This window comes from Stegostoma tigrinum, chromosome 18, assembly GCF_030684315.1.
Source record: "Stegostoma tigrinum isolate sSteTig4 chromosome 18, sSteTig4.hap1, whole genome shotgun sequence".
In the NCBI taxonomy this organism is placed as follows: domain Eukaryota; kingdom Metazoa; phylum Chordata; class Chondrichthyes; order Orectolobiformes; family Stegostomatidae; genus Stegostoma; species Stegostoma tigrinum.
In genome coordinates, this window is record NC_081371.1 from 19577103 (window position 1) to 19591671 (window position 14569).

A 14569-nucleotide genomic window follows, 5' to 3' on the forward strand; every position below is an offset into this window, starting at 1 on the left:
AGATAATCATGGAAATTATAGGCCAGCAGGCTTTACATTAGTAATAAGGGCATTATCTGGGAGATTCTCAGAGATAGGATTTACTCACATTTGGAAAAGAACAGACTTCATAGATTTAGTCAGCATGGCTTTGTGTAGGGGAGGTCATGTCTCTCACAGTTGACTGGATTTTTTGAGCGAGTGATGAAGCTAATTGATGAGGGTCGGGCAGTGGATATTGTCTACATGGATTCACTAAATCACTTGAGAAGGACTCTCATGGTAGGCTGTTCGAGCAGATTAAGTCATGTGGCATCCACGGCAAGTTGGTAAGTTGGATACAAAATTGGCTTATTCATTGAAAACAGAGGGTGGTTGTGGAGGAGTGTTTTTCTGACTGGAGTTCTGTAATCAGTAGCGATCCACAAGGATCAGTGCTGGGGCCACTGTTGTTTTGGATGAAAACGTAGGTGGTCTGATTAGTATGTTTGCAGATATGAAAATGGGTAGAGTTGTGGAAATTTAGGACGATGCCAGGGCATGGATCAGTTGGGAACTTAGGTGGAGAAATGGCAGCTGGAGTTTAATCTGGACAAGCATGAGGTGATACATTTTGTGAGGTCAAATGCAAGATCTATCAGGTCTCCCATCAGCCTCTGACACTCCAGCAAAAACAATCAAAGTTTGTCCAACTTCTCCTTACAGTCTCCTTATAGTTAATACATTCCAATCCAGGCAACATCCTCACCCTTAGGGGCGGCACGGTGACTCAGTGGTCAGCACTGCAGCCTCACAGCACCAGGGACCTGGGTTCGACTCCAGCCTCAGGTAACTGTCTGTGTGGAGTAAACGACAGAGCCTTTGGAGCATTGATATACAGAGAGATCTTGGCATACAAATTTACAGCTCTCTGAAAGTGGTAACATAAATGGCTAAGGTGGTAAAGGTGGTGTACGGCTTGCTAGCCTTCATTGGTCAGGATGCTGAGTAACAATGTTGGCAAGTCACATTGCAGCTGTATAAAACTTTAGTGAGGCCACATTTGGAGTATTGTGTGTAATTCTGGTTGCCATATTATAGGAAGGATATGGAGAGGGTATAACAGAACTTTAGATTAAATTAGATTCCCTACAGTGTGGAAACAGGCCCTTCAGCCCAGCAAGTCCACACCACTCCTTGAAGCAGCCCCCCCAGACCCATCCCCCTATAACCCACACACCCCTGAACACTATGGGCAATTTAGCATGGCCAATCCACCTAGCCTGCACATCTTTGGACTGTGCGGGGAAACCGGAGCACCCGGAGGAAACCCACGCAGACACGGGAGAATGTGCAAACTCCATACAGGCACAGTTACCCGAGGCTGGAATCGAACCAGGGTCCCTGGTGCTGTGAGGGTGCAGTGCTAACCACTGAGCCACCATGCCGCCCCTAAGGGTGAGGATCTTGCCTGGATTGGAGTGTATTAACTATAAGGAGACTGTAAGGAGAAGTTGGACAACCTTGGATTGTTTTTGCTGGAGTGTCAGAGGCTGATGGGTGACCTGATAGAAGTACATAGAGTAACAGAGATAAACAATATGGAAACAGACCCTTCAGTCCAACTTGTTCGTACTGACCAGATATCCTAAATTTATCTAGTCCCATTTGCCAGCATTTGGTCCATATCCCTTTTAAACCCTTTCTAGTCATATACCCATCCAGATACCTTTTAAATGTTGCAATTGAAGCCTCCACCACTTCTGCTGGCAGCTCATTCCATACATGCACCATCCTGTGTGAAGAAGTTGCTCCTTAGGTCTCTTTTAAATCTTTTCCCTCTCACCTTAAACCTATTCCCTCTAGTTTTGGGCTCCCATACCCTGAGGAAAAATCTTGACTATCTACCCGATCCACGCCCCTCGTAATTTTATAAACTTCTGTCAGGTCACCCCTCAGCCTCTGATGTTCCGGGGGAAATATTCCCAGCGTATTCAGCCTCTCCCTATGGCTCAAACCCTCCAACCCTGATAAATATTTTCTGAACCCTTTCAAGTTTAACAACATCTTTCCTATAGCAGGGAGACCAGAATGGAACACAATATTCCGAAAGTGGCCTAACTAATGTCCTGCAGAGCCACAACACAACCTCCAAACTCCTTTACTCAATGCACTGGCCAAAAAAGACAAGCTTGCTAAACGCCTTCTTCACTGCCCTGTCCACCAGTGGCTCTACTTTCATGGAACTATAAACCTGCAGGTCTCCTGGTATGAAATTATGAGAAGCATGGATAGGGCGAATACTCAGAGCCTTTCTGTTCAAAAGTGGGAGTGTGAAATACTACAGGGCATAGCATTAAGTTGAGAGGGGAAAAGTTTAAAGGAAATGAGCGAGACAAGTTATTTTTTACACTGAGGTTGGTAGGTGCCTGGAACACGCTGCCAGAGGTGGCAGTAGAAACAGACATGATAGTACCATTTAAGAGGTACTTATGAACAGGCAGCGAATAGAATGATGTGGACTATATACAGGCAGATTGGATTAGTTTAGAAACATAGTCAGCACAGGCATGGTGGGCCTGTTCCTGAGGTGCATTGCTCCATGCTCTATACATTCTGTTATGATTTCTGTGGCCTATATATACACATTATGACCATTTTAATTCTGTGAAAGACATCATGGGTTATAAATGTATTGTTACAATTAACGTTCCAATTTATCACAATGGCATGCTGTCTCTGAATCTACTACGAAACCAGATTTTCAAGAGGATAATCTGGTTTCACACTGCATTCACAATAAGGATTTTTCCAGAGACAGAGGATCAAACTGGGAAGCTTCAATCTTTCAGCAAGTTGATCATCAATTATCCAAACAATATCCAAAGCAGGAACTTAAGTCTGGCACCCATATGCCCAGTCAGATGGTCTCCAGCAAACAAATAGTTATGCCAAGACATAGGACTATCAGCAATGCCTAATTTAAAAAAGTTGTAATGTTCTTTAATTGACCACTTCAGGAAAAAAAATCCAAGTATCCACAATCTTTCAAAAGTCCTTGAAAATAATTAAATATGAAATCTTCATAAAAATGGCCTATGAATTTGCTTACCTTCAAGCTGAATGCATTTCCCTCAAAGAGAAAAGTTTATTTTAAGGATTCTAATCACACCTTCTTAGATATTGTCTATTGGCAATGTTGATTTTTTTTAAACAGTTATTTTCTTCAGCTTAAATTTCCACCCGTTGATTTCTATTCAGATCACATGCAGTCACTTCCTAATCTGCCACAATTGAATTAGAATCATGCCTGTAATAAACCTTGATTCAATGTTTCAAGGTGCAATCAGACATTAGTTAAGCCCTTTTTCTTTCCTAGTCTTTGTTTATTGGCTGCAGACAGCAGCACAATTGCAAAACACTGTTAAATTCTACGACTTCACGTTTCATCATTGGATGTGTAAATCATGTTGATGCTTTTGTTGTGAGCAGATCTCTATTCAGAAGTACTTACTACTGTATGAACCAATTCGGTTTCAGTCCATTACGCTTTAGTAGGCACTTCACACTCTGTAAAGGCAACCTTGGTCAGCTTTTGAAATCAGTTTCAGTGTTTTAGACAAAAACCCACCTCCTAAAGCAAAGCCTTAATTCTGTATCTGGTTACTTTCAGTTCCTGTTATCTATTAAGATTTGCTAATGTGTTTCTGAGCATTTAGTTCCATCGTAAAGTTCATAATTACTTTACTCAACAAACTCATCTCATTTTGAATGCTGTAATGAATAGAATTTGATTTAAAAAAACTTCAAGCTAACCTTAAACGAAATTGGCTTTTTCAGTCAGTTCAGGCTAAACTGTCAGCATTTTTAAAAATGAAACATGTACACATTACATGCAGCTTTCTACTGTCAGATGTTGAACACCACCAATGTTGAATATATTCTCAGCGTTTGTGTCCTTGTATGTGTCATTAAAAGTTGCCATTCTCACCAATCAGGAGACTGGCACTGGCACTGACCCTCGACACCACTCCCCGCTACCCGCGCCCCCCCCCAATCCCCAACCACCACCACCGACATCTACTTGCATGTTGAGAATTTATAAGCACTGCATTGACTGGAGCTGGAGTGAGGAACTGTTGTCAAACATTTTGGGAAGTTAGTCTTAATGACTTTCCATGCAGTTTCTTTTGCTGTCTAAGTACTTGTTCTTCAAATTATTCCAAATATTACTTTATACACTGATGAAAAATCACAGTTCTTACATGTTAACTCTGCTCCCTCTCCACAGATGCTACCTGATACGCTGAATATTTCCAACATTTGATGCTTTTATTGCCCAACACATCTGTGGTAAAATAAATAAAACCGGGAGGGGAAGAACAAAGAAAGTACTAAGTAGTAAGCCATAATTAACAGCATTACAATAAAACTTCAGTTGGTTATAGCATATTTTTCTACTAACAAAATTAAATCTGAATATTTTCATGCCATATGGACAAAATCTAGAACACTGTGAACCTTACTCAGTTTCAGTGCAATGGCATTTCATAAATGGATAAGCTCTATGACAGTACAGTTTTTCTAAGCTTGCACGTAATGTCCTGGCTCCCTGATATTATACAAACTGCATTGCAAAGCCATTATTTAAGAAACGTCTGTTTGTTTTAGTTGCAAGGGAGATAATCATAACTATTTAACTAATCCACAAACACTTATGGACTCGAGACCATAAATTAAATCATAAATTTAACAGATCACTTATGGAATAATCAGGTATACAACATAAATCATTCAACAAACCCAATTAAATATGTACAATATTTTAAATGGCTATATAAGTATTGACATGAGCAATCATAGACCAAAATAAAACCTGCAATACAAAACATTAGATTTGAACAATTGGAAAATAAATTAGGTAACATATGGGAATTTACCCAAGTTTCAATCCCAATGTTTCTGTGCAGAGTTTAACCCAGATCCCAATCCCCAGTGTTTCTCTGCAAGGTGATAAGCAACCTTAAATCCTGGGTCTATCGATGGTTTTCTCCAAGCTCAGATAACATAGATCACATAATAAAACGATCACATAATAAAACAATCACAAGTCACATATGAACTGCTTCATTCCCTCACTTTTTAGAACTAGCAACCTACTGATCAAAATTGTCTTCAAAATTATGGTAACAGCTGCACAGGAAATCACTGCTGCCGGTAAATCATAGGATGGAAGAGATTATCAAGCTAGTATTGATGACTATTGGATGAGCAGTCAACTACACAATAAGTAAAACAGCATGAGAATGATATGGGATAAGCAAAGAGGAGGGCAAAATCACATTCAAAAACTGGGCAACAGAGCTTTCATTACCATGAATCTACAGGATGAAAACTTGGTGGCTCATTACAAAATTTTGCTGAATTGTGGTGGCAACAAAGGAGGACCAACAATAGACCAAGAGAATGGTAACTGTAAAATGACAAAACATAGAAATTAGCTCTAATTCAGAAAACAAATTGTTTTAAATTATATCTGTGTGACCGAATAAACATGTAATTAAGACTGGTTTCAGAGAAAGAGTACTGAAATTCCTTTAGTAGGTCGGTTTAATGCCCAATACCTAATTTATCCATTTGTTCTCAACTTCTCTAATCATAAAACATTGAGACTGACAGGATTACATGCTTCTGTTAACAAAGGCTACGTTTCTGTTTACAAATGCTACCATAAAAGCCATAATCATAAATCAGTTTCAACTACTCCTCATTCAAATTTTCATTGACACAAATCAAGTATGAAATACAACAAAGCATAAACACAATTCAATCCATCCAAATTGTAACAGCTTCCTCCCCAACAACCAGCCCAGAACACAGTTACATACATACACACACGCACACACAATTTCACTTAAAACTAAGCAATTATCAGGGCATCAGAGCAATAGAACCACACAGTACATTGTAGAGGGGGTGAATGGGTGTTGCTTGACAATGTTTTTTCTTTTACTGCTTCTAGTCCTTTGCCGCTCATGCACATTTCATTAACTGAAAGCAGACAATATCAACTACCTACTATGTAAAAGGAGCTATGGAGTCACATATGACTCTTTTCTTCCTACGTGTTCAAAAGCTTACTTTCAGCCAGCAGAGGAACCCTGGTAATCCTCTTCCCCCCATCCAAGAATTGTACAGGCAAGTACGTTTGTGCCTTAGCTAAATACCTGAACTTGCAGCATTTTATGATTTTAATTTAGAATGTTGATACTTGCTGAATTTTGTATTCATGGGGTGGGAGGGAAAAGAGGGGAAATTCAGCTTGGGAGACTGACACCTTCTAGAGAAAATAAGATGATGCAAGAATAATTGTATTAGCAGATACATCAGCAATCCCAAGCAAAGCCATGGAGATTTCAAAACAACTGAATTATCTTGTAATAGACGTAACAGTGTGGAGCTGGAGGAACACAGCAGGCCAGGCAGCATCAAAGGAGCAGGAAAGTTGATATTTTGGGTCATGAACCTTCTTCAGAAATGTCAATATTCCTGCTCCTCTAATGTTGCCTGGTATGCTGCATTTCTCCAGCTCCATACCATTATCTCCGACTCCAGCATGGCAGTTTTGACAATCTCTGAACGAATTATCTCGTGCCTGCCCCTTCTTCAACCCTTTCTGTTCTAGTTTCTATAAATTAAAGTGGCTTAAGAAGCTTACATTATGTAGTTTATAATCAGAAAGGACCCATGATTCATACTTGAATCTCAACTTTTCTTATACACTTTTCACTTCAGTGGTGCGCTACCATCAAAAGAAGTGGAAATTCTGATCTACATAGCTCTCTTCGGCACCACCTCTTTTGTGCTATATGATAAATCAGTGATTTTACACATTGCAAAAGTTCAATAATCAATTTAAATTAATCTCTTTTCCAACCACTGTCAAGGTATTTTCCATGCTAAATTCAAAAATGTAACGAAGCCTTTATACATGTTGTTTTCAGACATGGCTTTTTATTGTCTTTCAACAAAATTACACCTTTTGGTCTGCGTTGCCAGCACCTTTAAGTAAATCTTAGATTCATAACAATTCATTCTCATTAACCCATGTGGCATTCCTACAACACACTACCAAATTCAGACAATGGAGACAATATCAGTCAAGTGACAAGCCTACAGATAACCTAATTGATGAAGATGTTCATAATAAGCTCATCCTGTCTTTCTCAAGACAATGATTTACAGGGGCTTTTAAAACTGCAAGATCTTGTGGGTGAAAGTACTGGTAAAGAATTACAATCAATCCGAAATATACACAGCCAAACAGAAATGCAGAATTTTACCACTTCATGTCAATGAGACTTATTTCCTACATTTTTCCAGCGTACTATCAAAGACATCATAATGATTCAAATTCATTTGTTCTCCTGACCACAGAAAACTATGGAGAGACAGAGCAGTAACAATATGGGAGCTGAAATGCACAGAGAAATATATTTAATATCAGATCCAAGAAAAATCTCAAGAAAGGTGGAAGGGAGGTAACTTTGTACAATGTGAACTATATTCAAAGTGATGGAGGCCAAGGCAGGAACTGTTTTTTTTATTCACTGACAGGATAAAGGTGTCGCTGGCTGGACCAGCATTTATTACCCATCCCTAAATGCTCAGAGGGTAGTTAGAAGTCAACCACATTGATATGGGTCTGGAGTCACATGTAGGCCAGATCGGGTAACAATGGCAGTTTCCTTTCCTAAAGTACATTGGTACACCAGCTGGGTTTTTCCTGACAATTGGCAATGAATTCATGGTCATCATTAGACTCCTATTTGCAGATAATTATTGAATTCAAATTCTACCATCTGCCATGGCAGAATTTGAACCCAGATCCCCAGAACATTACCTGGATCTCTGGATGAACAGTTCAGTGATAATACCACTAGGCCATTGCCTCCCGCCCAAACTGGTGGTCTGACAGGTCTTCCACAGTCAACAATTGCATAAAGTTGGTGAAATTGTATGATACAAATGTGGGTTGTAGCAAATTCTATATAGTGTCTGTGAATCGAAAATGATAGCATTCAGTGAAAATACACCAGTGAAAAGTATATTTGAGTCCAAGTAACTACTTTGTTGAACAGGTTCAAGTAAAACATTAGTGACCAAGCTAAATGTTTAAAATCAGATCCAAGGAAAATCCTTTATTAAATCACTGGCATTGTAAAACTCCAGCTTCTGATTTAAGATATCACAGTGGGACCATCAAAAAGATGACATTGCTGTACCTGAGATTCTGCATTTGGAACAAGAGTCACTGCCAGGACCTGATTCAAAATGGCTAATCTGCAAAGACTGGAGAATCAAGTTTCTTTTTCTCAACTAGAACGCTATTTGAAGGCTGAGATTCTTCTCAGTGCAAACTTTGTGGATGGTTCTGGAAATCAGAACAAACCAAGGTAAAGATGTTAAAAAACAGTCATTTTCAATAAATTTTGGAATTGTCACTTTTTTTACTGCTGTATTAATCTGGCTGAAGTCAACATATATTTCAGAACAGAAGTTACAGAAATTAAGACAAGATTTAGTGCTTGACTACTCAGTTGCCAACAGGATTTAAATCATTGTTGAGTGTACTCAAGAGTAGGCCTCATTGCTTTTTAAAAAAATGCTTGTATCAGTTTATATTAATGGTGTACTGCTTAATGACGAACAGAAAAGAATCAGAGGCTCAGATAGACCAATGTTGCATGCCCATGTAAATAAAGATTTCTTCTGTGGTCACATACAGTTTCTTTTCATAGCAGCCCCAAATTTACATCTGGCCACACACTTTCATTAGTTAACTTCATTCCGATTGGCACTATTTCCAGGTCTAAAGTTGCTCAGTAACATGGAGACATGTTTCTTAATATTCAAGAAAATCGGAACAGGTCTCTTTAAAATCCACACAAATCCTTAAAAGTCTCTTTCAAATTTCCTTAAAACCAATTATTTAAATAGCAGAGTGGACTCGATGGGCCGAATGGCCTTGCTTCCATTCCTGTGTCTTATGGTCATATCAGAGAAGCAAAATTAAAAATTTTAATAAGTTTCTTGTTATTAGAAATATAATCATTATTGAAATATAGGAAACATGGCAGCTATTTTGCACACAGCAAGTTCCAAAACAACCACGTGCCAAAGATCAGATGATCTTTTGCCTTTATGATGTTAAATGAGGCAGCAGTATTGGCTGGCCACAAGGATAACTGCCAGATTTTTCTTGGACATGGTGCCACAGAATCTTTAACACTGACTAAGAAAGTAGATTGTGCTTCAGTTTGACAACTTTTACAAAAGATTGCACTTGCAATATTGCAACACTCCCTAAAAGATTGCACTGGAGCATGTTTAATTTTTGTGCTTATGTGCTGAAATAGGTCTTGAACCTGGAACCCTGTGGAACTACAACAGTTAACTTTACGGTTTCAATTCCTGACATTCCGGAGAACTGAAAGACGATAAGGGCATCAAATTTAAACACCAAAATATACAGCTCGCCTTTTATGGGGAAGTACTATGAAAGAAAATGCCCAGCTGAGGTGATGACAGTGAATTCAAAAGGTGAAGATATAAATTGCAGAAAAGGATACAAGGATTGTTGTCATCAATGCTGCAGTTGTCCAGAATGATTGGAATACCACCTAATTCACGGACCTGTACAGAACAGAATAAAGTAAAAGTTAAACTCAAATCTTGCATTATTTTTAAATTGTAATTTTCAGACATCAATTGGGTTGTTGAAGCTGAGCTGCATATCAGTCCTTTAAACTATTTCCCATTGCTTTATCAAAGGAGGTTAGATATTTTGCTATTGGGATAATGGATGCAGCTAGCATGGATCATGTCCTGTTCAGTTACACTGATTAAAGACTTCCCAGACCTTCAATTTCACTTCAGTGTCCCTGTGGAACTGCTCACAAGCAAAAAAAAAAGGTGCTCCATCTGTTAATAACATTCTATTACGTGTAAAACATTTAAATATCTTGATAGATAGTTACACGTGGGTTCCCATTTGCTGACAACCCAACTGGATGAAACAGGGAAGAAAGTGCAAACCTGTTGGGATCCAGACATGTTGTCACATTTTGGAATTAATATCTTAAACACACAAGCCAATGTGTCTCCTAACATCAGTAAAAATAACTACTCTTTCCATACACACTCATCTCCATCTCAATGCATGAACGTATCCTTATTTCCCATGCCTTGCATCTTTTGCATAATATTTGCATTATTTGATCATTACAGGCACATGTACATAACAGCTCAGAAGGCTATCTCTACTATCCCCTTTCTTCTTCTTGCACAAGGAAGCCTCACACGAGAACAAAAATTGCTTAAGGGGGGCTATGCTGGATTTCACTGGCAAGTCAGTGTATTGAAGACATCACATTTTTAACAGAGCTCGATGGTTCTTTTGTGCAATGAGATTTATATTTGGTGAAATATTCTATCATATTAAAAACAATTTATATTTACCACAAAATTCAACGCTCGAAAAATTCAAATAAATTTGCATCCTTTTCAAGAACAAATACTGAAAGTTAATGCATTAGGACCCCACATGGGGTTGTAAAAACAGCATTAATGATTTTTTTTTCCTCATGTACTCTTTTTTGAAGTCCTTTCATGCCATTATGACTTTGGAGAGAACAGACATTACATTTATTTCTCAGCTACTAATGGTGCTACGAGCAACTTGATTGCTGGAGATGAGAATAATTGCAAATACTAATCTTTCAACTTTTCTCACCAGTAAGTGAATGTTTTCTTTGCATGCGAAAACAGAATGCTTTTCTGATATCAATTCATTTGCTTTTGTTGAATATACAATTTGGACTGTTGCTAAGTGAAAGGTACAATGCATTAAAACATGTTAATTTTTTGAGGTCCTAAAATGACCTCCAGGTCAACAGATTGTTATTACAGGCCTGATCTGCAGTTCCTACTTATGTAATATTTACCAGTCTTGGTTTGTTCCTGACTGGGTAAATATCAGTAAGTACACAAGTCCACTTAAAAACATCATTTTCTTTGTGGAAGGTAACATATTACACAGTGACAGGATTCCAGTGAACGCTCCTATCAGATACATAACAGAGACTTCCTCATTGTTGTTGGAAAGAATAAACTTGCATTGCATCTGGCAGGTTCACTCAGTTGAGGATATATTTCAAAAAACTTTATGAGAAGTTGCTAATGCTAAGTTATTAATGGTTATAGTCTACTGTTAGTTTATTTTGAAATAATTTTTGATTAAAGGAAGTAGCTGAAATAAGCCTGTCTTGGTTGAATTTTGAAAACTCAGAACTAACTTTTCTGAAAAGTCCTCCACGGCTTTGAGAAACAAATTTTCAAAGTGGAAAAGTTTTAAATGGCCAAACTTCTTCACATTAGTGATTAAGTGTTCTTCTTTTTTCTCATCTTTTTTTCCTTCATTTTGTGGGATGTGGGTGTCACTAGCTGGCCAGCATTGATTGCCTGTCCAAGTTGCCCTTGAAAAGGTGGTGATAAGCTGCCTTCTTGAACTGCTGCAAACCACCTGCTGTGTGGTGTCCCACAATGACAATAAGGAGGGAAATCCAGGATTTTGACCCAGCAATAGTGAAGGAATAGCTTTAAATTGAGGGGTGAAAGATATAGGACAGATGTCAGAGATAGTTTCTTTACTCAGAGAGTAGTAAGGGTATGGACCGCCTTGCCTGCAACGGTAGTAGATTCACCAACTTTAGGTACATTTAAGTCATCATTGGATAAGCCTATGGACATAGATGGAATAGTGTAGGTAAGATGGGCTTGAGATCGGTATGACAGGTCGGCACAACATCGAGGGCCGAAGGTACTGTGCTGTAATGTTCTATGTTCTATGGAATGGCAATATATTTCTAAGTCAGAATGGTGAGTGCCTTGGAAGGGAACTTGAAGGTGGTGGTGTTTCTAAACATCTGCAGCCCTTGTCCTTCTGAATGGAAGTGGTCATGGGTTTGGAAGTTGTTGTCAGAGGATCTTTGGTGAATTTCTGCACTGCATCTTAAAAATAGTACACACTGCTGCTGCTGCTGAGCATCAGTGGTGGAGGGAGTGTATGCTTGTGGATGCAGTGCCACTCAAGCCAGCCACTGGTCCTGGATGGTGTCAAGCTTGAGTGTCATTGGGACTGCACTCATCCAGGCCAGTAGGGAGTATTCCATCACACTCCTGACTTGGGCCTTGCTGATGATGGAAAGCTTTTCAGGTGTCAGAAGGTGAGCTACTCAGCGCAGCATCCCTAGCTTCTGACTTGCGTTTGTAGCTACTGCATTTATGTGGTGAGTCCAACTGAACTTCTGATCAATAAAATTGCCCAGGATGTTGATAGTGGGGGATTCAGTGATATTAACACCACTGAATGTCAAGGTGCGGTGGTTAAATTGTTTTTCACTGGTGATGGCCATAGCCTGGCATTTGTATGGCCCAAACGTTATTTGCTAATTGTCAGTCCAAGCCTGGATATTGTCCAGATACTGCTGCATTGAGACACAGACTGCTTCAGTGCCTGAGGAGTCACGAATAGTGCTGAACACTGGTGCAATCACTGGTAAACATTCTCACTTCTAACCTTATAATGAAGGGAAGGTCATTGACAAAGCAGCTGAAGGAGGTTGGGCTTAGAATACTATAGGATATTCCTACAGGGATGTCCTGGAGCTGAGGTGACAGACCTCCAATAACCACAACCACCATCTTTCTGTGTCTTAGGTATGACTCCAACCACCGAAGGCTTTGCCTGATACTCACTGATTCCAGCTTTGCTAGGGTTCCTTGATGTCACACTTGATCAAATTCAGCCTTAATGTCAAGGGCTGTCACTCTCAGCTCCCCTCTGGAATTCAGCTCTTTTGTTCATGTTTGAACCAAGGCTGTCATGAAGTCAGGCCCTGGCGGAACCCAACTGGGCATCAATGAGCAGGTTATTTTTGAGCAGGTGCTGCTTGATAGCACTGTTGATGACATATTCCATCACTTAACTGATGATCGCAAGTATAAAAATGGGGCAGTAATTGGCCAGGTTGGAATTGCCCTGCTTTTTATGTACAGGACATACTTGATAGGACAAACAGTTTCCACATTGTTGGTGGTGTACCAGTACTAGAACAGCTTGACTAGGGGAGTGGCGAGTTCTGGGGCACAAGTCATCAGTACTATTGCTGGAATGGTGTCAGAGCCCGCAGCTTTGCAATATCCAGTGTCTCCAGCCATTTCTTGATATCATGTAGAGTGAATTGAATTGGCTGAAGCCTGGTATCTGTAATACTGAGGATGATAAGAGGAGGACAAGATGGATCATCCACTCGGCACTTTCAGATGTCTGGCTGAAGATTGCTGAGAAAACTTCAGCCTTATCTTTTGAACTGAGGTGTTGGGCTCTTCCAACGTTGAGGATGGGGATATTTGTGGAGACTCCTCCTCCTCCAGTGAGTTGTTTAATTGCCCATCACCATTCGTGACTAGATGTGGCAGGACTGCAGAGCTTAGATCTGATCTGTTGGTTGTGGGATTGCTTAGCTCTGTCTATCACTTGCTACTTATGCTGTTTAGTTCAATTTCAGGTAGGCCTGGTGTTGCTCTTGGCATGCCCTCCTGCACTCTCCATTGAACCAGGGGGATGCCATGAGGGTAAAGATTGTGCTGGAGTACAATTCTGCTGCTGCTGATGGCCCACAGCACCTCATGGATGCCCAGTTTGAAATTGCTAGTTCTGTTCAAAGTCAGTCCCATTTAGCATGGCAATAGTGCCACACAACACAATGGAGGCTATTTTCAATGCGAAGGCCAGACTTCATTTCCACAAGGACTGTGTGGTGGTTGCTCTTACTGATACTGTCATGGAAAGATGCATTTGTAGCTAGCAGATTGGGAAGGATGAGGTCAAGCATATTTGGCCCTCTTGTTGGTTCCCTCACTATCTGCTGCAGACCCAGTGTAGCAGCTGTGTCTTTTAGGACCCGACTAGCTCGATCAGCAGTTTTGCTGCCGAGCCACTCTTGGTAGCAGACAATGAAATCCCCCGCGTAGAGTACACTTTGGGCCCTTTCCATCCTCAGTGTTACTTCTATGTGTTGTTCAACATGGAGGAATAGTGATTCATCAGTTGAGGGAGAACGGTACGTGGTAATCAGCAAGTTTAACCTGAAACCATAAGAATTCATGGGGTCCGGAGTCAATGTTGAGAAATCCCAGAATAAAACCCTCCTGACTGTATACCACTGGGGAGTCACTGTTGCTGCATCTGTCTTGCTGGCGAGACAGGACATATCTGGGGACGGTGATGGTGGTATCTGGGATATTGTCTATAAGCTATGATTCCATGAGTATGACTTTTGTCAGGCTGTTGCTTGACTAGTCTTGAACTAGACAACTCTCAAAATTTTGGCACTAGCCCCTGGATATTAGTGAGGAGAACTCTGCAGGGTCAACAGGACTGTTTCTGCTGTTTTCTTTTCTGGTGCCTAGGTCAATGCCAGGTGAGCCACTTGGCTTCATTTCTTTGAGACTTTGTAACAATTCGTATAACTGACTGGCTTGCTAG

The 14569-nt window shown here is 40.0% G+C and overlaps 1 protein-coding gene across 1 annotated transcript in view; it reads right to left on the reverse strand.

The window, feature by feature from the left end:
• Positions 1-14569, reverse strand: part of atxn10 (ataxin 10) — a 198453-nt gene that overhangs the window by 12853 nt on the left and 171031 nt on the right. The window contains exon 10 of the mRNA XM_048549299.2: positions 9591-9654. Coding sequence (XP_048405256.1) covers positions 9591-9654 — 64 coding nt within the window. The remainder of the gene's footprint in view (positions 1-9590; positions 9655-14569) is intronic.